Source organism: Cheilinus undulatus, linkage group 17 (genome assembly GCF_018320785.1).
Source record: "Cheilinus undulatus linkage group 17, ASM1832078v1, whole genome shotgun sequence".
NCBI classification, from domain to species: domain Eukaryota; kingdom Metazoa; phylum Chordata; class Actinopteri; order Labriformes; family Labridae; genus Cheilinus; species Cheilinus undulatus.
This window is the reverse complement of record NC_054881.1, coordinates 9,155,384-9,180,736: the sequence shown is the minus strand read 5'-3', so window position 1 is coordinate 9,180,736 and position 25,353 is coordinate 9,155,384. Positions and strand designations below refer to the sequence as shown.

General features: G+C 38.6%; 1 protein-coding gene across 3 annotated transcripts; it reads left to right on the top strand.

Moving 5' to 3' along the window:
* Positions 1–1,029: 1,029 nt before the first annotated feature.
* On the top strand, positions 1,030–24,820 carry LOC121525301 (secretory carrier-associated membrane protein 1-like). Of its 3 annotated transcripts, none has more exons than XM_041811203.1 (9): positions 1,030–1,275; positions 10,373–10,450; positions 12,740–12,847; positions 13,320–13,431; positions 16,411–16,539; positions 18,820–18,979; positions 21,099–21,200; positions 21,687–21,804; positions 21,988–24,820. In XM_041811203.1, the coding sequence occupies exons 1-9, from the start codon at positions 1,219–1,221 to the stop codon at positions 22,147–22,149; spliced, it is 1,026 nt and encodes a 341-aa protein (XP_041667137.1). In that variant the 5' UTR covers positions 1,030–1,218; the 3' UTR covers positions 22,150–24,820. The 3 variants fall into 3 exon arrangements, with proteins under 3 accessions (XP_041667137.1, XP_041667139.1, XP_041667140.1); XM_041811205.1 differs by having other exon boundaries at positions 1,050–1,116; XM_041811206.1 differs by lacking the exon at positions 1,030–1,275 and adding an exon at positions 4,684–4,892.
* Positions 24,821–25,353: the final 533 nt, after the last annotated feature.

The following is a 25,353-nucleotide window of genomic DNA, read 5'->3' as shown; positions in this document are numbered from 1 at the left end:
TAATATAAAAATAATAATATAATAAAACAAGAGCCGTAAGGACTTCATTGGATGCTCTTACAAGGATATTGATTGACGTCATGGCAGACATCGGCCTAACTGGCTGTAGATGTTTTTACTTTATATAGTCATGTGCACAAATTTTAGGCATGTAGAGTGCTAAGGATTCATCACGGGCTCACATGTACCACAGCCCTGGGCTGGAGGTGGGGGGCAGAGTCGAGGTTGACACATGTCAACGTTTGTTGCTCTGCAGCCAAGGTCAAGCTCAATGGCATCTCTTTTGTCCAGACCGACGTACGTTCGAGATAAATTAATCAAATCAAATCAAATCAAATCAAATCAACCTTTTCATCCCTGGTAATACCCCCAGAGACCCCGAGGGTCTGGGGGCCCTTGGGACACCCAACCCTTTCTCCACCCTAAAGGACTTTGTTATTTTTTCAACACATTATTTTCTAATGCCCCTGGTAATATGCAAGGACATCCAGAGCACTACTGGGGTTGTGTCAAAATTCCTCTCTGCTCAGTAGTACCATCAGGTGACTTACTTGCCACATCTACGCCTTACTTCAGCCTCAACTTTTTGTTCAAACATACTTAAGTTATGCATAAAACTGTTTTTTAAATTATAACTTATCTGACACTTACATAGTTTTTACTTTTTATTTCTCATTTCAGTGTATGTGTTTGATACAGTGTTACTTGTACAGCTACCTGTCTTGGCCAGGACACTATTGAAAAAGGAGATTTTAATCTCCATCAGGTTTTTTTCTCAAAAAAATGTTCCTAATTGGACATTAAATATCATATATAAGCTACAAAAAATACATATTCCGATTCTTTTAACACTGAATCTTTGTCAAAGACATAAATTACTGGGGCAAATAACATGAATAAAAATTATTCAATGTTTTGGGGATTTTCTTTATCTTTTTACACAGCTGGGGCGTGGCGTTTTATTTTACTTCCGCACGCCATCACGCCACATCCGGTTGTATCTCATTTGATCCCTGATCAGCTGGTGGTGACCAATCTCCACCTCGATAAGATCTCTGGACACAGTCAACACTTGACTTCACCTCCGACAGTGACATCTCCTGCGTCTACCTCAAAGTGAGCCGTTACTCATTTTAAAGTACTTATCTCTAACTTACATTATCGTTATCGGTTTCAAGAGGAACGTTTAACGAAAAGGAAAGACAGCCTTTGGGGAGAATGTCAGATTTCGACAGCAACCCGTTTGCGGACCCGGAGTTCAGCAACCCATTTCAGGTAACATTAGCTAGCAGCGTTAGCCACATTAGCGTTAGCATCTGGTTTATTTCACAGTTATCACAGGATGACGGTACTCAGAGTCAGATTGTTCGGTCTTTAGCACCTTTTGTGAAGCTACTGGAAGTTTAACAATACTCACAAGCGCTGTTATGACATTGTAGTTCACTTGTTGTTCAGAATATGTCACTCAATATTGATACACTTTACCTTACTGGTGTGACATAACATTTAAAGGTAACCAGGTAGTGTTGTGTTAGCCGGCTAAGTGTTCTGTGTTAGCCATCCTGGTAGTACAGGAGGTGGTGTCAGTTTGTTTATACAGCAGCAGGTTGTGTGTTGTGCTTTAGATAACCCTGTCGCCTCTATGGTACACTGTCTGCACATACAGCAGTTTGACATATTAGCTGTCTTCTTATTTTCTAAAGCTTTAAATTTACAAGCTAATCATTGTTGTTACTGTGTTGCCTCTTGTCTAGGGTAGTTCACGTCGTAAAGCATATCAAGATAAGAACCCCTCAACAACATTACTCCATTACTTTCAGTGCAACTGAAACATAACCAAACATGAGGAATAGAAAACTAACCAAGGTGCGCATTTATAAACATTGAATATTAACTTTCAGAGGAACAGAAAAAAAACACTTACATGGTTACGCCAAAACAAGCTACAAACAAGAAACACACAAATTTGGCATAACTGTACAGTCTCAGAGCTAAATATTGATGAAATTTCAACATATTTTAGATCTTGATACCTTATCAATATAATCTTACTGAGTCAGAAATGATCATATAATGTTAAAACACATTTATATAGGGATCATAAACTGACCCATACAGCACGCTGACAAACACACACTCAAAGTGCAGGTTTTATGGTCCCTGGGTTATTCTTCCAAGAACATGCACACAAGACCACACACAAAGTCTAACAACCAAATGCATGAGAGAGAAGCAGAGCTTCGAGACCAGTCTTTAAATAAACTTGAAGTTTCCACAGACCTAAGGGTCAGCAGGTAGTTTGTTCCATAGAATGGCACCATAGTGTCTAAATGCACACTCATTAGTTTGAACATTTGGTGCTCTTAAAGAGCTCCCCACCCCCGGTAATGAATGAGAAATCTTTGCAGTGTGCAGTAACAGGGCCTTTACATCTGACAACAGCCAAATGCAGGTGGACTTCACCCATGGCAGGTAGTGCAGTGGCTCCCACTAGCCACTTAGGTAGGCAGAATATATCAGTGACACATCCTGTGCTTTGTTCTAACTGGGTTTGAATGTTAGTGCCAGTGTTTGTGAACTGTTACAATAGAAAATGCTCATTGCAATGAGGCTGTATTGCACATACAAGGGTCAGTTTTGTCCTGGAATAATTGCAAAGTAATAGATTTGTACCTACTCTATATTGGACCGCAAACTTTGCTGGTCAATTCTTGTTTTCTCCAGGGTTGATGAGGAAAAAATGTTGGCGCAGTGTTCATTTACATTGCAAAGGCTGTAGTTCGAGTTCATTTTATCATGTCATAGTCAGCCTCGATCATAAATAATGTTATCTCTAACAAGAAAATTTCGGCTAGTGAGAATTCAGAGTGTGCTAGTAACTCTGGAAAAATATTAACCACATTTGCTGGTGAGCAAAAAAGTTAATAATAAGCCTTGTACAGTAACATTAGTTAGTATTGCAATCATGGTTTGAAATGCAAATAAATACATATTTTAATCCCCTGTTTCTAACACCTGTTTACAAATTTTTCCTCCTGAATCTTCAATCAGAACCACAAAAATGCTACCAATTAATCTGAGGGTAACAGATAGCTAGATTGAGCTACATAGTTAACACAGATGATCCAAAGTGTTTTACAGTGTACACATGGAGGATAACATTAAAGAAAGGAAAAGAAAGATAGCTGGAGGAAAAAGGGATTAAAATCAAGAGTGGTGAAAAGGAAGCTAATAGCAACCTTGCAACTTCAATAGCACCAAACTTACACTTGTTTAGTTGTGGGCAGTTAAAAGGGGTAAAAGAAAATGAGTTTTGAGTTGACTCTTGAGATCTTGAAGATGTCAATAGTTGGAGAGAATTGGATGAGAATAATTTAAATGTATGCATGTGACTGAAAAGAAGCCTTACTTATTTACAAAAGCATCTATTAGCATTGCAGTGGTGGGATTGGTTGGACACGTATGCACTTATCCTCATCTTGTCCAGTGGCAGAAAGATTCTGGACCTGGGCAGCTGATGTTCTGTGGGTTTTAATGGACATTCATATTCCCAAACGCCTTAATGTATGCACTTGGAAATATGATGGGTTTACAGTTAAGAGCTGTCTGCAAAGTGGATAATACTTAGGAACTGGAAAGCTCAGAAACCAGACTTTTATAATATGCAAAACTGACTGATGGACTTTTTTTTAAAACTCACTATTGATGGAGGGTGCAGCCTCCAATCTGCAATCATAGGTAACTTGATGATTCATGGATTTTATTTAGTGACGTGCTGACGTCCAAATTCCACATAGGACGACTGCACCGCACACCGAAATACCGCGGGTTCACTCCACCGAAGGTGAGCGACCTCGCCCCCTGGAAGCGAGTCTAGAGTGCTGCGCCGCGGCACGCAGCCCTGATCAGCAGGAAGAGATCATGGGAGAACTGTGAGTTGACACAGGGATAGTATGTTAACAGCAGACTATTTTACCTTTTGGGGTTAATTTATCATTCTCTCCTGTCTAAGTCAATGATATTATTGCTTCTGCCATTGAGTGAGTACATTAGGAAGTTAAAAGGTTAATATTTGCTTAAAGGATCTGTGGTTTATGTAAATTTCTAAGGCTAAATGTCCCCAAAAGTTAACTTTTCCTCATCTATGGCACTGTTGTAGCTCTGTGACCCCCCTGACCTCTCGGTGACCCTTTGCTCTCATGGCAGGATGAGACATAATGTTGATATAGTGATGATTTACGATCAGGAGTCCATGCACTGTGTTGTATTTTGAAAGAACTGGATATTCTACACTTGTGACTTCCTCTTCTGGAGCTTTCTGATCGACAGGTATTGACACGGTTCAGCAGCGGCCGGCGCTGAAAATAGACTTGCAGCGTATCTCGAACGAAGCGGAGTGAAGTGTCGGTCTAGGCATGTGCCACTGCTGGACTGGAGCGCTGGCTGTAGAAATGCTCTGATAGACTGGAGAGGGAGCGATGTGCTCTGCAGTATGATTCGCCGGCGGTTTGCGGCACGTTCGCTGTATGTGGAAATTGGAGGTGATGCATCGGTGGAACATCAACATTGGCAGATGGTGGCCTTGTGAACCCTCATCAGTCCAAGAATTCCTAAACACGGTGATAACTGCTGCTGCTGATGTTTCTCAAACGTGGAAAATAGACAAATCTGCATGCTGCTGTGAGAGAAAATGCTAAAATATGACAAAAGCAACGATAAACAGTGGTCTGGCAGGTTTTCTGCCTGCACCCTCCAACAGACTGTTCAGATCAGCTGAGTTTGCAGCATGCAGTGTCTTCAGAAAGTAATTGGACGCTTAAACATTCTCACGTTGTCTAATTGCACCATCAGACTGTGCAGGTGGGAGTGAGGCAGCTGACGTGATCCTCTCGGTAAGAGTCCTGAATGTCTTTTTATGTACAGAGGTAGACTCTGATCAGTGTAAAAACTAACTAAAGACTAAAAACAAAGAGTCTGATCAACCTTTCTGCCGAAGGACGTCTCCACCCTTTGACTCGTACATTTAAACCTGCCTTATGTTGCTATGGAAGGCTGATGTCTTACGTGGTTTAGTGGAGCAGTTTTGCCTTGAGAGCAGTGGACAGATATGCATGTCATTAAGTCATGCAGCACACTCATGATCACCGAGGTTAAAAAAGAAGAAGATGCTTGTGGTATGACGTGTTTATCATTACAGTCAAGTATTTTTATGAGTGTGGTGGTTTGAGGTTTTTTGTACATAATAAAAGGAGCTTTAAAAAGATAGCGAACCAAGCATAGTTCTCTCAGTGGCCTTTTATATGTCAGTATTAATGTAATGCAATTTAATGTTATCCTAATAGACAATTCTAGTCAGAGAAAGTTGTCCTAGGTGCCTCCTAAAGTTGATCTCCAGATAACAGAATACTTCAAAATGAGTAGTTTTGTTGTAACAGCTAGTTCTCTGTATGGAAGTTAAAAAGAGAAGTAAATGAGTGCTGAGCATGCAGCATGAATGCGGTTAGTCGTACATTTCTTTACTGTCAGTCATTACACAGTCAGCCTTGTGATAGCTGTCATGTCATTGTAAAAGCATGCATGTCTTTAAGCATGTGCTGCTCAGCCCTTCAGTGTCAGCCTCCCTCACTGCAGGCCTGCACTGGTGTTTCCTTCTCCGTCTCCTCATATCAGGTGTACTGAACGTGGCACCAGAGCAGTGGCTAATTAGCATTTTTATCTAGGCTGAAAAGGTTATCTGACTAATTGATAAGGCAAGCAACATGCAATGTTCTGCAACTATTTTGATAATGAATTACAACATTGTTTCCTAAAAAGTTAGGACGCTGTGTAAGAAAGGAGAAGACATTTCTGGATCGTGTTCACATATGGCTTCTTCTTTACATGACACAGCTTAACTTGGATTTGTGGATATCATGGTAAACTATGTTCCTGAGCCCATGCAGTGATTTCCAGTACAGAATCATGCCTGTTTTCAATGCAGGGCCACCTGACGGCCCAAAGAGCCCCCCATATTCAACCGAAAATGGCATAAAAGCAACATAACAAGGGTTCAACTGAGAGATTTCTTTGTTTTGGCTCATTTTACACCTATTTTTCATTTTTTTAAAAGTTGGGGCAGAAGCTGATGATACAGTTTGGCTGTAAAGACACCAGAAAAGTGAATATTTCATGGAGCCACGTTAATGTACTGACATGGCTGGTGAACCCCCTCCTGTCCTGTCTCATATTTGGCACTCTTTCATTTTTGGCCTGAGGAGAAATGGAGCTTTGTTCCTTTCTGTGAGCTGTTTCCTTCAATAGTTTATGAAATCATATGCTGCCATCATGGCGACATGTGGTGCTTGTGTCCCCTCTGGCAACTTCTTCCTGCTAAATCTCTCACAGTCATGCGTCACATTGTTCTGTTTTGGCCTAGTTCTGTATGTAGGCTCATTAAAAATAAAAAGTTAATAGAAAATGTTGCATGTGTACTTTAATGACATGCAGAAAAATATGTTCTGTACATAGCATGACCAACATCCAGCTGGTTTTCATTCTTCTGACACAGCGGGGGCACGTGTTGCAGCATTCCTATCAGATACTGTACAGGAAGTGTTAGAGGGTCTCATAAAGGCATATTAAACTGATACAGATAACAAGGAAAAACTGATCTATAGATGACTTTTTTGCAAGCTGCCTGTGTAGAACGTGGAAGAGTTTGGTGAAAGAATAAGTGTGGCTCAAAAGCGAGCACTTTTCCATCAAAGATCAGGAAAGTATCACTTAAAAACTTTAACATGATGCTACTTTAATTCAGTTATTGTCAGCTCAGCTAGCAGCTCTTTTTCCAGCATTATAATTGCTTTAATTTCAAGATTAATTTGAAAAGAATAAGACATCTGCTGATACTTTGGCTATTTAAAAAAACTCATGGACATTGAATACTGAAGATATCCTTACTTTAAATCAAGCAGCAGCTTTGCTAGCACTTTCCTCTGGACGTGCCTGTTCTTGGAAAAGCATTTAAGAGACGCTGAAATGGCTTTTATTAGTGTTTTTCAAACACTATCATCTTTGATTAAAGAATAAATCATACAGTTGTAAACAAACATGCTATGGGCAAGTGTAGTACATGTAAATCACCTATCTTTTTGATCATGAATGTGGTAACGTATGTGTAGTATATGTATTATCCATGTATTATGGCTGAACTTTACTGAACAAAAAACATAAAATCATCTTGATTTTTTTTTTAAAGCTAAGTGACAGTATACAATGTAAATCTCAATATATTTTGCTGCATAAGATAACAGGAATAGTTAGTTCAATAAGTGAAGTTCACTTGGGCGAAATGCCAAATGTCACCCTGAATAATTCCCATGAGACCAGACATTTCAAATAGTATATCTTGTCCTCAATAAGTATATTACTTACTGTGAATGAGTGTCTTTTTGTGCACTTTTATTTGTTTGAGCACTTTTTAAATTTTGTATTTTTACTTAACTGTATTCAGGAGAAGTATTTTACTTACCTTTAACAAAAAAGCTTCTTTTACTAGGGATGTTCCCAGGCATCTACCTTTCCCATTCGACTGAACACTTTATGATAAATTGGGTTTAACTGACTAGTCTAAAGAGGAGGAAATACTTTGAAATGGTCAAATTTATCCCAGCTTCATTGTTTCAGCAGGTGTGATGTGAGCCTGATATACTCTGGAGCATGGCTAACATTAGCAGCTAGCTCCACCAGTAGATTAATATTGTGCTCGGATATGTGACCTCTTTTCACTTCAGATAAGTAGTTATATGCGAGTTCGACCCTCAACAGCCTACATACAACTTTATTTCCATTTTTTACCTAGAAAACTAAAGGAGGAAAGCTGAGACAGGAAGGCAGAGACCATCTTTAAATTGTTTTAAAAGTAGACTGAAGGCTTTGGAGAAAAATGCATCAGGATGTAACCTAGATGTTTTGACTGATGACTTTCTGATCTGTGACTTGGGATTGGTTAATCTGTGCCCTGTAGTATTTTCATGTTTGTAACTCTGTGAATGTGCTGCTGCTTGTCTTGGCCAGGACACTCTTGTAAATGAGATTTGTAATCTCAGTGAGGCTTTCCTGGTTAAATAAATCAAAATAAATAAAAATATATTTAATTGAAGCTACAGCAGCGTCTAGTGGCGGTAGGTTCATAAAAGTTTTAAAGAGCATTATAGACCAGGATTTTGAGTATCTATTAAAAAATCTTGATTAGTTTAACTGACTCATAAATCTTGCAGTGGCTAATTTGACAAACGACTTCAACCATTTAACCATGCGAAATTATCCCAAACTTATGGCAAAGTAGGTCAGGAGAAGAGTGTAAACATCTTTTCTGTCATGAAAAGCTTTCAGTGCTGCTCTTTGCTCTTTATTTCATTAAGAAATGTGGTCCACTTCTAATAAAACTGCAGCTATACAATAGCTACATCCAAGCTAGATGTTACACCGGTTGCAGCCTTTGCTATCAGCTTCCATTACAACTAAACCTGGCCTGTAGCTTCCACTGTTCTCCTCAAATGATGCTGATTGGTTGAGACCATTTTCAGGCAGGGCATAGTCATTTCGGCTTTGCAAGATGGGTCTGCCTGATGACATACATGGAATCTGGCCAATCCATCTGCTTTGCAAGGTTTAAAGGAATAGAAATATGTGAAAAAATATATATGAGTAAATAAAAACAAGCAATAACAACAAATACACAAAAAGAACTACTTTCATAGCCAAATTATCACAACAAATACATGATTATTTACCACATTATTAAACCTAAATTAGCAAGTGTCACACAGCTTGTGGTATTGTAATTGTTTTAATCACGATGATCTTTTTTTTTTTTTCATTAATGCCCAGCACAAGTGTCAGGCTTATTGTATCATATTGTATCGATTCTGGCATTAATTACCACATCTATTTCAGTACACCCAAAGACCTGTCTGGTTTCATTAGGCTTCACTCATTATCAGGGTACCTCTGAATCTTGCCGCATTTTGAAATTTTCCTTTCTGACTCACATGGACAGTCACCTCTAAGAAAAAGAAAAGTACCATGGGCGTATTTGTCCTTTATCACTTAGCCTGAGTAAGTATTTAAGTCTTTGTCAGGGGTCATTACTTAGTCATACTTCTGCTCCTACTTGTGCAGCTACATCAGGACCAAGGCAGGTTCAAGTTTTCTTTATTTTAGAAGAGATCGATAAACAGGAAACTCCTTGACCCTGATGCAACAGGTTGATTATTATCCATCTGTATCTATAGAATTGAAGATGAAATCTTGGTGAATATGTATGAATGTTTGTTTGGCTGTGCAATAGGGCGACATTAAAATTTAAGCACAACATACCCTGAAATATTCATGACCCCGGTCTGGTGACAAGTTGCTGCTTGCTTGTGTGTTTGAGTGTGTGTGGTAGTGGAAGAGATGCTCTAGAAATTTAAGAGTCTTTGAGAGGAGACGGTGAGAGAGCTGCACTGAGACTGGATGAGGATAGCACTGCAGGATTGGATTTTAATCTCAGGCAGAAGATTTGAATGAAACTGGAGTGTGACTGACAGCAGCTGATGGTAAGCTTATTTTGAATAGAAATGAATGAAACTGTGACTGTTATGTTGTCTGCAAGAATGGGAATTTAGCATGCAAATAAAGGCAGATGGTGGCTTATTGTGTTGCTTTTTAAGCTCGGTAGCTGTCGTTGAAAACCCGCCATATGTAAACACAGTTCCTCCCTACTGTTATCCTTTAAAAAAGACAATAGTTCACTGCAGGGAAGCTGAACAATGAAGGCATTTTTAAGCAAGATGAAGCTCCATCTTTCACTTCACTTCATGTGTTTACCTAGCATGTAGAAAGGGCGCTCACTCAGAAGCTTTTGAGAACAGTGTTGTTTGAATTTGCTTTTCTTGCACATCAAGAATGTGCTTTAAAAGGCATTAAGTGCTTTGATTTTGCGCCTAACGCAGCACTCTAGAAAAACAATGTCTCCTTTTTTATTTCTGTCTTCAGCAGCCAGAAGCATTCCCACCCCCTGCCTTCTGAAACTCAGGGATATGGCTATTTATAGACCGCTTCCTGTGAAAATTATTGGAATCAACCCATCTTTGCCAGTAATGAATTATAGGCCTGCTTCTTTTTGAATAAAGAGGGCTGTTCGGCCTTGATGTGACAGAGTAATAAAGGGTTTTAAACCCGCACTCTCCTTTCCTTCTATGTAGAAAAAAACACATAAAGGCTGAGATATTCTCATAGTAAAATTATTTACCATGTTTGAGTAATTCCCATCATTTATTAAGCTGTTCCTCCTCTTGATTGTCTAATTATGAAAAATGTCTTATCTCTGATGTTTTGTTTTTTTCAGGATCCATCAGTGACACAAGTAAGACAGGCGGCTCCTCCGGGGTTAGAGGAGTACAATCCCTTCACAGATGCCAAACCAGTGAGTCATTTTATACAAAAAGCCAATGAGACCATCACAGGCACACCTGATTATTTCTACCAAACCATTTTAGATGTTTGTAACCCCTGCCTGTGAATGATAACATGCTGTCAAAGCATCCTTTTTTTACATTTCCATGCCAAAGATTCATTGTGTGTTGTGGATTAAGCATAAAAACAATGAGAATCAGATGTTTAGTCAGGGAACAACATGTGCAGGCAAGATCACCTGGGACACAATCATCATTATTGTCTGTATGAGGGTTCCTGCACATCCTTGGGAAGTTTAAAAAGGTCTTAGTTTGGGCTTTTTAAATTCAAGGCCATAAAAAAATCTTATTTCAAACTGTGAGAGGTCTTAGGTTTTAGACAGCATTGACTCGAACATGTCTTTATCAAGCCTTCATTTCTGGCTTCATTTATTCAATTTTTTTTCATATGCTTGTAGCTTATGTTATGATTAATATCACCCTACATGAAATTGATAAAAAAGAGGCATTCAGTGTGCCAGAAATAATCAAATTTGAGTTTTAATGACCCAAAAATGTACCATATCAATTGACATTTCATTTACAGTGCATTAAATTAGAGAATTCAGCTCTGTCCTGTACTGAGAAATATCACACACCTCTCATTTTTGACCACCCAAAAAGTGGCACTAATTTTTTCTCAGGTCCTAAAAATACGATACGATACACTTTATTGTCCCCTTAGGGAAATTTGTCTTGGACTCCAAGAGCTGCACAGATGACACAGAAGTAAAAGACCAGGACAAAGATGTGATCACATAACCCACACATATTGCACATATCCATATTGCAGAAGACTCTCATAGAAACAGTTAAAAAGAAACATGCTGGCAATAAATAACAATAACAATAAAATACAGCAAGATAAGATAAGGTAAAAAAAAAAAGTCTTAAAAAGTGTCACATTTGAAAGTGTGTAGGAACCCTGTCTCACAGTAATCCTTTTTACACTCAGTCTTTTTTGTCAAAATTGCCTTACTTTTATTGAAAAAAATCCAGTGTAGTAGACACACTTAATATATATATATTGCATCTTATAAGTTAGTTGTGTCAGCAGATTCAACCAATTTACCAGTATAGAGTGATAGGGAAGCACAGGCGCATCAGTTTTACATCGGGCTGGCTGATATTGACCCTTTTTACAAACAGTAACCATCAGCCAAATTATGTGGCATGAACAGATATCAGTTATCAGTGTTCATCTGTGATGTTTGTGTGATAAGAGATTTTTGCTGGGCAGAAATACCGACCTGTTGGACAAACTTTGATCTGATTTTAATGGTAAAATGTGAGAGAATGTTGGTATACTAGAAGTTTTACACCAAAAGAAGGGATCAAAAATATAAAAGCATTAATATTGGCATCAAGATCAGTTAAATTATTATGATAAACATTGGTATCAGTATCAACCCTCATTTTCACCATGAGTGCATCCCTATAAACGTCATCAGGCCCTTGAGTGTAGCCACCAACATCACCCACCTCTCACAACCTGAGGTGATGTAAGAACATTTACAAAAAGACTTTAAATTTAGCTTAGGGTCCACCCTTTTTTCTTGATCTTTGCTGTGATGTTTCTACACCTTGATTGGAGTCCACCTGTGGTAAAATAAATTGATTGGACATGATTTTGAAAGGCACACACATCTCTATAGAAGACCTCACAGGTGAAAATATATATCAGAGCAAAAACCAAGCCATGAGGTCAAAGCAACTGCCTGGACAGGATTGTTGCAAGGCAAAGATCTGGGTTGCAGAAGGCTACAACAAAGTTCTGCTGCACTGAAGGTTCCAAAGAGCACAGTGGCCTCCATGATACTCAAATGGAAGAAGTGTGGCACAACCAGGACTCTTCCAAGAGCTGGTCACTGGCCATGCTTTTCTAAATCAACCAATCAGTTCACTTAACCACAGGTTGATATTTCACATTTTTTCTTCAATACATTTGCAAAATTTGTAAGATTACATTTTCACTTTGTCATGATGGGGCACTGAGAGTACATAAATAAGAAAAAAAGCTTTTTTGACTGCAGCATCAGGCTGCAATATCACCAAACTGAATAAAGTGTAGGGGGTTTGAATACTTTCTGAACACACTTTATTTATGCTGAATGAATCTAACCTTGATCAAACACATAGTTGCATGAGGAAAAACACTTGAAAGCATTCTTTTAAGTGTGTTGTCTCAGGGATTTTTCAAAGGAGATGCATGACAATAAACAGAATCTGTCCATTTATATGGGTTTATTTTCCCTCCACAGGCTCCTGCAGGTATGGCACCCAAGACTACAGCACCCACCATGAACACACAACCAGCCATTATGAAACCCACAGAGGAACCTCCAGCCTACTCACAGTCTCAGGCACAGGTATTGTTGAACATGTCTATGCCTTACAGCCAGTATACGTCTTGTTTTCTTAACTTAATGCTGGTTGGACCAGTGGGAAATTATAATTATATTTGTGGGGTTTTTTTGGACTCTCTTGCAAATGAATCTGTTGCACCCACTGGCAGCAGGGATCCAGACAGAAAACACATCACCATGACACCGTGTTTCATGCTGAGTTTGTGCACTGAAAAGTCGCTCAGCAGGAGGCTGTTTCTGTCTGAATGATGGAGATAGAAGTCCAGACAGCCAGAGGAAATGACTTGTGATGGTGCAGCTATTTTGTCTGCAGCCTCCTGGGAGCATTTTGCTGTGATGTCTCCCCTCCGGCTGATGTTGCACCTGTTGAGAGAATTGGATTTGTCCCAAAAGCAGGAGCAGAGAATTCCTCATGATCAGTCTCAACCACACTCCTGTGTTGACAGTTGTTTCATAACTATGTGTTTGTGTTTAGGATCAGTCTCGAGGAGCTGCTGAGCTGCTGAGGAGACAGGAGGAGCTGGAAAGGAAGGCGGCAGAGCTGGACCGTCGGGAGAGAGAGATGCAGTCACTCAGTGCTTCAGGAGGTCAGCATCAAACACCAGCACACGACTTCTGATTAGTGCAGTTAAACCTGGAAATAGCCTGAGAACAGGCTCAAAATGTTACCTTTTTAGTAACAGGATCTGTCCTCTCTGGCCAGTTTCACTTAAGTTGCCATGGTTATGAGGAAGCACTGTATCTATCACTGAAACCAGCAGACAGTCCCTCATTTTGCTGCTGCACTTTTTAAGTTCAGTAAACAAAATTAAATTCAGGTGTAAGCTTCAATTGGCTTTTTTAAGAAATTCTGACACTTGAAGGTACAATATGAAGATTTTTTCCTGTCTGTTATGTCTGCATTAATTAAATGTGACTACTCCTATGTCATATATTTTTTTATTGAGGTCTTGCATTACCTCAAAGAAAGTCTTGATTGTTAAAGTTGTAACAGGACGTGTCTTACCATGATGGCCGCCAGTACTGAGCTGCTGTGACAGAACCAACATGTTTATTGTTGCTGTGGAAATGCTGGATGTTGCACCAAATTCTGAACATAAGGAAGCACTTCTAATGGAAGCTGCTGTATCTTTTTGTGCTGCTTACTTGTGAAGGTCAGAGATAGGATCTGTGTCCACAGCCATTATTTTTTTTGTGCTGGCTGCACAACAAAAGGCTAATGTAGCTCAGTGTTTTCAGTGCCTGAAAACAGTTAAACTTTGGGAACAGCCTTGTCAGCACTGATGGTTGAGGAAACCCCTGTCAGACTCATTTTTTTAAGGGTAAAGTTCCCACGTCTAAGACTGCTGCTAAAGCCAGGACAGGAGATTTCCTTGAATAGAGGAAAATATGAGGTGCACAATGCTTTCAAAATGACAAAACAGGTACTACCTAAGCAGAAGTCAACTTTTGTAACCTAACAAACAATAAACATTGGTGAAAAGTGCTCCAAAACTGAGGTTGTAGATGCCACCAGCAAAAACAAGCAGCTGTGGACACAGGCCTTTATTCTTTACCTTCAGCTCCACATCCTGTTGCCCAAGCGCCCTCCTAACTCATAGCCAGGTGTAGTGTTAATTTCGTCAACTAAAGCTATAACTAAAAATGTTCCTTGACAGCCTTTTTTTTCCATGACAAACTAGACTGAAACTAGCAAAAATAGATCTGTGATGACCAGAACTGACAAAAACTTATTTTAGTTTTCATCAAGATGACTAAAACTAGACTAAAATGTAAAGTAGTTTTCATCAGACATTCAAAATCTGTGAAATTTCTCCACTGTGGGTAAATCTGTCAAAAATGCAATGCATCTGTAGCTATTCTGCCTGTCGGCTGTAGAAAGCAGGGACCCAAGGTTTGGCAGCTTGCATAGAACACAGTACCATGATTTGGTACCAGATTTAGACAAGAAAATAAATGCTTGGACTAAAAGTAAAGACTAAAATATGAGGACTTTTTATAGACTAAAACTAGACTAAAATGTTTTGAGTTTTCGTGGACTAAAACTAGACTAAAACTAAAAAGGATAAAAATGACTAAAATGTGACTAATACTAAAATACATTTCATTGAAAGATTAAAACTAAGACTAAAATCAAAAATAGCTGCCAAAGTTAACACTGGACAGGTAAGCCACTTTCAACTGCTTTTCCTGCCCATTTATGGAAATTCATCAATGAAACAAAAACAGTGGTCTAATGTTTAGCAAATACAACTGTTGGAGTTCTTTTCTAGTCCTCTAATCAGAACAGGGAGTAAGTAATGGAGCTGAGAAGTAAATCTCTTCACATCATCTTTTGTTACTGTTTTGGTTGAAAGCCACCTGGCTGTGAAATTTGCATACTGTGACTTAAAATAATTCAGATATGTCGATACACAGCTACATACAGTTTTTTCAAAAGATATAGACTTCAATACTTTGCTGAAATGTGCTTAAACAATCCAGGCCTTTGCCAGGTCATTGACATTAAACAAGTTCTACTTTGGAGAGTTTGTTTAATTCTCCTGCTAATCTCACAGCCAGACACCTGCTTTTGGAAAAGGATCTTTACATCCCAACTACATGGGGGCTTAAATGTCTAATTTTACATAGATTTGCCTTTTTTTCCTCTTAGTAGACAATGACTCATAGCCCATTGTTACATTAAAAAATGTCTTATAGATACTTATATATGCAAATCTGAAAATAACTATTCTCCTGTGCAACATTAGAGATAAACAACATAATTGAACTAAATAATTAACCTTATTATGTCTCCATGTAGTTGTTTCTTTATCATTTATGTATTTTTATAAGTGAACTGAAGTATTTAGGTTAATAAAATCCATAATATATGTCACTGTGCTTTTAATTTGACTTGACATTAACATTTTCTCTGCACCTAACAGCAAAAAAAAGTTTATTTTATGGTAATTTGAGGGAATCCTTTAACTCATAATTCCAATTAGTTTGATTTATCCAGAAACTTCAAGAATCTGTATCTGTGTCTTCACTCATGGATAGTTGGTTTAGGTAGGAAAAAAATGATCTGGGCATCCATACTGATTAATGAAATGGTCAATTCTATGTGAATAAATTTACCAGCAACAGAAGTTAACTAAGTCTTACATTTTCAGTGCTGTGAAATGAGATGATAGGATGATGATCCTAATGAGCTTTTATAAAATTCTATCTTTATATTTGGCATAGAGACTTGTTGGTTGATCCTCTTCTTTAACTGCTGGCAGGAAAAAAAATAAACATACTTCCCAAAATGTTGAAACTATTCTTCTCAATTCCCTTCCCTGTGGAGCTGTCACATATGGCTGCTATTTTTAAGCTTACGGCTTCTATTTTAAACCTCATTGAGCACAAATAAGTCAAAGGATCTTCTTTGTTTGTCAGCCATATGGTGGGTTTATTGAAAGTTTTAAAGAATCCAGGCAGGAAAGAATCAAGCATGTGTTGTTGCACTGTGCCGTCTGTTTCACTAAAGATGCTAACAGGCATACAACAAATCACAGTCCTGCTGTCTTTTACTATTCCAGGCAGGAAAAATAACTGGCCTCCGCTCCCAGAAAACTTCCCCGTTGGCCCTTGTTTCTACCACGACATCACAGTGGACATCCCAGTAGAGTTTCAGAAGACAGTCAAGATCATGTATTACCTCTGGATGTGTGAGTAAATGTTCATATTTCTTTTTTTAGCCTTGTTTTTCATGTCATCCACTTGTATCGAGGATTTCTGGTGAGTTATGATTACGTTAGTGAAGTGAATGAATCCAGAAAAGTGAGAAAGGAAGCCAACAATGTAAAAGCTCACTCACAGACAAATAATTTGAGCTCAGGTCAAACAAATTTGCTACTATTACTGGTAGCTGATGAGTCTTATTTCAGAGTGCAGTCATTCTAGGCAATCAATACAATGCTTCAGGACATTTCACTCCCAAAGTCCTAAAATCTAAATGTCTGAAGATCTTTAATGATCTTAAAGTTATAAATGTCCTGTTTTTAACTCAGTGAAGCACTCTAGATTCCTCTGTTTATGAATTATGCTCTATAAATAAACTTCCCTTGTCTTGTCTTACATGCCAACTGGATCTAGTGTAAAGGTTTTTGCACACTGAGTCCGTTATTTAAGGATGTTTTCAGATAATCCGATTAATAAAAGGTCATGCACTCAAACCTTGCACAACTAGTCAGATGCATTTTTGCAAATATTCACCATACAGGGGGATACTGCGTAGAAAAAGATAGTGAAGGTAATTTCTTTGTCTTTCTGGTCCATCCTGACCCAGACCTACATATTCAGGTTAATTGCACAAGCTTGTGCACTGTGCCAAGCTGGAGGGAAAGCATGCAACTTTTTAATCCAGTCCATTTGTTACATGGCTGTGGGTGCAAATTCTGATTATCAGCTATGATTTTACATGGTTTATATTCACGTAAGACACGGGGAAATCACAGTGTTTTAAGTAAAGTCACCAATTTCTTACTTCAGCAATTCAGAACAGAAAAAACTGCCTCAGTGTGCAAGGCCTTTAGTACATCCTGAGCAAAAATCTCAAACTTAGCTTTTGTCTAGTGTCTCAAGGATTTACCTCATTTGTCTCTCTTAGATCACTGCAAAATAAATATCTTGCAAATATCAACGCATGTTGTTAAGATTACTTTGGCGTTAGGGAATCTTGCCATAAGCAATCTCAATTTAAACAGATTTTTTGACAGCAATTTATAACTTCTTTTTTTGTGTGGGTCTTACGGGTGCTCTGGTATTCTTAGGAAGTGCTTCAGTGAAAAAAGGTTGGAACCCTTGGTCTGATGGTTTATATGATTGCTTTATAGAAGGCTTTTTTACTTAACAGTCAGCATGTTAATATGTGCTGCATTTAGCTGCACTTGAAGGTCCTTGCTGCTAAAATAACACCCATAGAAGAAGAGGAATGTTAAGATGTAGTTAAATTAAACAGTGTTTAATTAGATTTAATACCCTTTCAAGTTGATATTGTGGTGTTACACGCTGTTAACTTGATTTGTAAAATGATGCATGTAAACTTCAAATGAAATCTTTTAAGTCAAGATTTTTAAAAGTTTACATATCAAATTCGCATCTTGCTGAATTTTTCCTATAAATTAATCCCCTCTAGAACCATGATCAACCGCCACTGCCTACTTGCTTAAAAGTTCCTCTACATTCTGCCATGATTTAAGGAATGAGCAGCTTTGAATGGCATTCTGCGGCCACATGCTGAGGGCACGTGGTTTAGTCATGTGGCCTGGTGGAGGGACTGGGTCAGATGATAGCTTAAAGGTTGGTTTGGATGCAGACGTAAGACACAAGTATTCTCTTCTAGGCAAATGAACCACTCTTGTTGAAGTATTCTGATCTCAAAGAACACCAACCCAAGCATGCCTTATTTTTATTTCTTGATGTGCCTTGTGATGAATTTTGTCAAACTGTTAAACGTTTTAAGGTTTGAATTTTTAAATCTTTCTGTTAATACATCACACATTAGAGGCTGAAAAAGCAGAGAATATACCTAAGGAAGGAGCTCATTTCAGCTTCACCCTCTCTTCATCCCCGTCTGCCTACCAGCAGCCTGATGCCATTTTTCACACTGTGATGTAAAATCCTCTGTTAAGTTTTACAGCCTCCTTAGCTGTGCAGTTGCTTCATACATGCAAGCACTGTTAGGACCCCAAGAACAAATGGTGGTCATGAATTATAGATGTCCATGTGTATATGTTCTGTACTCAGTCCTGTACAGAGCTACATGTTGAAATATTAAGCGTCTGTGTTTCCTTATTTCTGTCCTGAGCTTGACCCCACAGGACACTGGACACTGCAGCACCAGCCTGGAAAAATTCTTCCTCTAGGTGTTTCCAATAAATGCAGGCAGCCATGCTGCTGCACTTTCTCTTGATTAAGATTCTTAACTGCACATGTGTTTCCTTTAGTTCACACAGGGACGCTGCTGGCTAACCTGATCAGCTGTATGGCCTGGTTCTGTGTGGACGCATCACGCGGGGTGGACTTTGGCCTGTCCATCCTCTGGCTCATGCTCTTCACGCCATGCTCCTTTGTCTGCTGGTACAGACCGCTTTATGGAGCATTCAGGTAAACAACATTAGGTTTTTGTTGTATTTTTATTTTTATTTTACCTTAATGCAACCATGACCAAACTCAGTTAGATTAGAAATCACTCCTTAACAAGACAAGGCAGCAGTGCAGTTATCAAGAGATCAGTAAACCTTCCAAAACATTTCCCACTGTATACAGTTTTACCACTGGGTATTTTAAAACCACATTATACAAGAAGCAGGTTGAATCAGGCACTCGCTGGCATGCGTGCACAAGCACAATGAGCAGAGAAATTCCCTTTACTCATGTTTTGCTTAATCCTTTTACAAAATGCTTCTAGTCTAAAGCGCTGGAGGTGATCTATAGTTCTAGCATTGTTTGCACACTTCACTTAGAACCTGAGTTAGATCAGGATAGAGGATCTAATGAAGTTTTGTCAATTTTTTCTTCTCTCTCTGTGCACAGTGGTGCATATATATTCTCTTTTCTTCCTTCACTCAGAGGTCTTTTGAGAATAAAGAACCAAAACTATTTTCAGACAGGATCTAGGATTTTGAAGTAATACTTCATATGCTTTTAAAGAAATTAACATAAGCCATAAATATTACTTATTGCAGCATTGCACAACAATGACAAGCTCTGACCAGCCAAGAGTTCACTCTGCAGGAAGCATGTAAAATGTTATAGATTAATTTAGCCCCAAATATATCCAACTTAATCTAAATATTCTATTAAAAGGGGTTGCATGTGTTTTAAAATTTTAAAAACTTGGTTTAATTGTGACTGATGTTGCTGCTGCAGCACTTGGCACTTATGGTTGTTAACAAGATCTACAGACAGTTTGTCATTTCTGATTTACCCCCAGAACAAAGAATTAACGTGTTTTAAACTCACATTACAACCAGCGATGCACATTTTACAGTTCAAGTTCTGAGAAGAGCTGTGCAGTAGCGTGCTGCCATGGTGAAATGTGCGAGTATGAGCTCATATCAAGAGTGATTCCTTTTCGTTGGTTTGATGCTTGACAAATTAGCCCAAATTAGCTATAGTACAGTATTACTACCCAGCTTTAATGAGCAGCAATTCATACAGACATGATGTAGGATACATTATGCATTGTAAGACTTGGAATAACGAGTAAAGTTAGAAATATTTGTTCAAATCAACTCTAGTCATTTTATCAGGAGGAATATTTACAGCCTTGAAGTCATTCAAGTAACCAGTAGCATTAAGTTTCTGGTCTTTTTGTAATTTGTTCCAAGTAAAATGAGCAGCAAACTTAAATGTCTTTTTCCTCAGTTCAGTTCTGACTTTGTGATGAATAAGGTACAAAGGAGGCAGACCTAAAACAGCCTTGTAGACAGCAAACCATCACTATAAGGTCTGTGTGTGGAAAAATTAACCTATTCAACATGTTCATATAACAAACAGTGATGGGCGAGGGCTTCATAATCAGTGATGAACCTCAGAGCTCTATGAAACATAGTGCTAAGGGCAGCTAAGCTGTACAGACATAATAGCGGCAGCAATCTGTCTCTTCCTGGATTCGAAGAAAAAGCAAAATTTGATTCTAAAATTGAAACAGGTTGTCGGGTACCATAAGTGGCTGTTTTTCACAACAGTAGAATCTTATGATTAAAAATCAGATTTTTAGTATGGTGGATAAATTTTAATTTAACTCATCACAAACTAAGAAAATCCAAAGAGGGTTAGGGTTAGACACCCAAACTCTAAAGGTTATGGTTAGGGTAAGGGAAAGGGGACAAAATTAAAAATAACATCAGAAACCAAGGAAGAACCAAACAAGGGTTAGTACGCCACTTCATAACAGCATTGTAGAAGTCTACAACAGATGAATCCAAAACACCACAGAGGTCTACAGCCAGATGCCTCTCGGAAACTTAGATTGGCATTTAAAAATAGACTGACTTCTGATTTGTCAGCATTTAAAACAAGTTTTAATAATAGATATTTTTGAAGCGTGATTAATGCAAGTTTTAAGGAGCTTGGTCTGAAATGGACAGTCAGCTGTATAGTACAGTATTGTCAGCGTAAAAATTAAATTTAACATTACAGTTCAAATGTATTGATATTAGTTAAAAATGATGAACCCTGATTTAACTACTAATAATCCTCTTTTCTCTCTTTTTTCCAGGAGTGACAGCTCATTCAGGTTCTTTGTTTTCTTCTTCGTCTACATCTGTCAGTTTGGCATCTATGTCATCCAGTGTATCGGCATCGCTGGTTGGGGCACGAGGTGAGAATGAAAATATCAGCAGCGTTTAAGGTCCATTATTCCACATTTTCATAGATTACAACATTTAATTTAATATTTATGGGATTTTTCAAAGCTCTTGGAAACAAGTATTTCAATTATAAAGTCATTCAGTTGAAAATAAATCTGCACATTTTGCTTTTTAATAAATTCTGTTAAAAATTTTGAAGGTAAGTGTCTCAAATTTAAAGGCTTTTTGCATCCTGGTGGTTGACATTTAGGCATTTTTGTTCTCAAAATCATGCTGATTACCAAAAGTGGAAGACAAAAGAAGGGATTGTTTTTCCATACAGTCAAAGTGTGGGACTTTTTTTAAGCTGTGGAATGACAAACTTTTGATACACTGTGTCGTTTTTATTACACTAGGATGGCAGAAGGTAGAACAGAGTCAGAGAAACTACACTTTTATCTTTAAGGGGAAAAAAGATAAGACTGTAACATATCCTGTAATGACCTCCTTTTCCTCAGTGGGTGGATCTCTGCTCTGACTGGCCTGAATAAGAGCATCCCAGTTGGCATTATCATGATCCTGGTCGCTGCTGACTTCACCGCACTGGCTATCATGTCTCTCATCATGTTTAAAAAGGTACTGAACAATTTTAGAAGAAGTTTATCAGTCCTAGTACCTCCTTTAAAGTCACATTTAGGTGTTTTTAACTTGGCTCTATTTTGACTTATTTTGGGAGTTGTATCAGTGCTGACTTCTTAACAAAAGCATGTAAAAACATCTTCAGAATGCATCCCAATGTTCCACTCTGTATCTCGTCAGGTCCATGCGTTATACCGAACCACAGGAGCCAGCTTTGAGCGTGCCCAGCAGGAGTTTGCCACAGGCGTCATGTCCAACAAGACAGTCCAGACGGCGGCTGCTAACGCCGCCTCGAGGGCTGCACAGGGAGCGGCACAGGGAGCCTTCAAGGAGCAGATCTGATTGGTTAAGAGAGGTCGTTCATCCCTCCGTCCAACACTCAACCCTCCTCTTCATCCATGCCCCCCTTTGAACATATGGAGAGCCTCCCACAGCCTTTTGACAATTTCAAAGTGGTTTTACGATCTAGAGAGAAACGATCAGACAGGATTTCTGCATCTTTTGGACTCCATCTTCCCAGCAACATCGTGCACTCTCATCACAAACTCTGAGACCCCCTCCTCACTGGCGCTGCACTCTTTCTACCACTCAACCAGCGTGCTCAGATTGACCTTCTCTGTGTGAGTTTGTTTTTGTGTGGTCATGTGTGTGTGTGTGTGGCCAACATTGTGAATGTTTGCGTGCCTCTTAAAACATCACGCCTGTCCTCCGTAGGCAGACTGTAATCAAAGTGAACCCAGTCCGACTTTGCCAGCTTAACCAGGGCATTTCTGATCATCAGCCGTGTCTGTAATTTATCAACTCAAATACTATCTCTTCCTTTTAAACGATTTCATAATTATTAATTTATTACTGGATAAATGGAAGTCATCTAGTCCTCTGTAGTTGTTGGTGCATGCAGGCTGCAGCCTTCTTTGATTTCCTTTTGCTTACTGCCACATATCATAACTGAACACTGCTGCCCCCTAGTGGAGTAACTGTACTTTTGAAGATGAATGCTGTGCATTCCAGCTCTTTGCCTTGCCTTCTACATCTGTTTTCCTCTGAATATAGTTTGCAGACTTTAAAGTATAACTTTCTTAGATTGAAAGGTCACCCAAAGTCTTAACTGTTAAGCATCAAACACTCAGCGGCGACAAAAATCTCAGGGGGGTTGCGGGACCCAGTCTGCTCTAAAGTTGTCAAAATTAGATTTACATCTTTTGTTTTGTTTTTTTAATTGAATCATGATTAGCAACATTATAAATTAAGGCCAACTTTAAAGATTTCTTAAAACATGAAGAGAATCTGTTCATTTTTTAGCAAAAAAGTTAAAGGTCACATATAATGCAAAAAGAAAAAAAAAAACACTTTTTTAGGCTTTTCTGTGCCCTTGGCCTGCCTACAACCCTCCAGAAGAATCAGACCCCCCCAATAATAAAAATAGATTTGAATTTTTCCAAGGGGGTCTTGGGGGCTTAGCTTTTCTCAGACCCAAGTAGAGGAGTCCTAAGAAAAAAAAGGTAGGGAATCACAGCCTTAGAAGGTAGCATCCTTCATGAAAACACATGCCTGACTTTGGCAGAGGTCAGCAGAACAAAGTTGGCCACCACCAACAGATTTAAATACAAGTAAAACCTTGATTAAGCTGCATATTTGCATTGTTCCTATTTTTTCTGATATACTCTTCAATGTCAAAAATGTATCACTGTTAGGAGCTGTTTCAAACAACGCAGCTAACTGTGTAACAAGTTGTGTTTGATACTTCACAGCTATTTTATTTGGGTGAACTCTTGAAAGTTTGATCTTAAATCTTCATTTGCCTAAACTCTTTTTGCCTTCAGTCATCCACTTTAAAGCCAAGTTGCACTTTAAACATTGTCTTCAGATTCTTCGTCTGCATGCTGTAATCGCTGCAAACATAAAGATATTTCTGATCCCGCCCTCACGCCTTCCTTTGCATCACTGTTAATCCATGCACACACCAGCTGTGTTTGACTGAATTTTCACTTAAAACCGAACTTTTTTTCTAATTCCGTCTGAAAACATTAACAAACGAGATCCACCACTCTGTAAATACAGCTGCATGTTTTTACAGCTGACCTGAAGAGGAAAAATGTGACTCGTCTCCAGCTTTTCCCTGTGAGACTTACCTCAGTTTTTACTCAGGATGTACTCTTCACTTGCATGACAAAATCAAAAATATACCTGATTGTATGAACACAGACTGGCCCCGATGTTTAGCTGTAATCGATATATCAGCCGGTGATGTTATGGTTATAACTGCTTGCATTTTGTGGATTGACTATCTCTGAAATCGTGCAACACATCAGTCAAATACTGCATCAAATCTGAGCGTGCTTTGAATGTGTCTTTTTCTAAAAAATACTGACCTTTTGTTGGAGCTGCAAACTGTTGAATTGTCTTTTATTGTCTCATGTTAAAGCCAGTTAAGCCTTCTGTATGTGTGTTTAGTGGGAGTGTGTTTAAATTTGGCCTTTAAAGTTTTAAGTGAGTCTGGGATCTTTCTTTTTCACTCCTCCTGCCTTCTTTTCCTTCTTTCATTATTCCCCACTTTGGTTTAATTCTGACCAGTGCATGTGTATTTATAAGTACATGTATGTACAAAGCAACATGAGATTAATCTTAAAAGAATCAGACTTGAGTGGCTCCTGCTGTTATTTTTCACGTGTTTAAATTAAAGAAAGGCATTTGGCTGCACTGCGATGTGACCTGTGTGCTGTATAGTAGATGGACCGTGGCTTTAAGCTTCATAATCAACATGATCTGTGGTAGGAAACACTGGGACTGAACTGAAAATCGTCAACTCTATTTAGAAGATTTTAATGAAACTATTGGAAAAGACGTAGATCGGTATGTTTGTATATTTTGTACGATTTACAAACGGTCGGCTCTTTGCTCCAAATTTGGCTGTGATTTTAAAATGCACTCTGGTTTCACCGTCAGCCGCATGTTGAGTACTTTGAGTTTTGTATATTTATTGTATTAACACAAAATAAAAATCCTTCTTCTGTATGTGTTTCATGCTCTTTCTTTTCATGTTTGCTGTGTTTTTCTGTCATTTTCAGGGCAAACATTTTTATGGCTGCACCAGCAGAGAAGAACCAAAAGGGGTCAGTAGTTGACAAAAAATCTGCACCATCTCCCCTCCTCAGACTCTATAGCAGGTGCCCAACTGTTCTGTTTTCCAGAGCTTAGTTTGAAGAGACTTAATTTCAGGTCATTATGGCATAGAAAAAATATATTGGCATATGATCTAAAAGGAATTTTGATTTTATGTTGAACAGGATGTAGTGGTTGTTCTCAGATCTTGAACTAACTGGTGAGCTAAAGTAGCTCTACAGCGGTGTAGAGACAGTGCATCCAGAAAGTATGACCTTCACTTTTTCACTTTTGTTCCATGGCAGCCTGATTCTACAGCCAATCAAATTTGTTATTTCTCTCATTAATCTACAATCCACCATAATGACAAAATACTCAGACCCTTTGCTCAGATCTTAGTTGAAGTACCTTCAATGACAGCTGAATCCTTTGAATATGATGCAA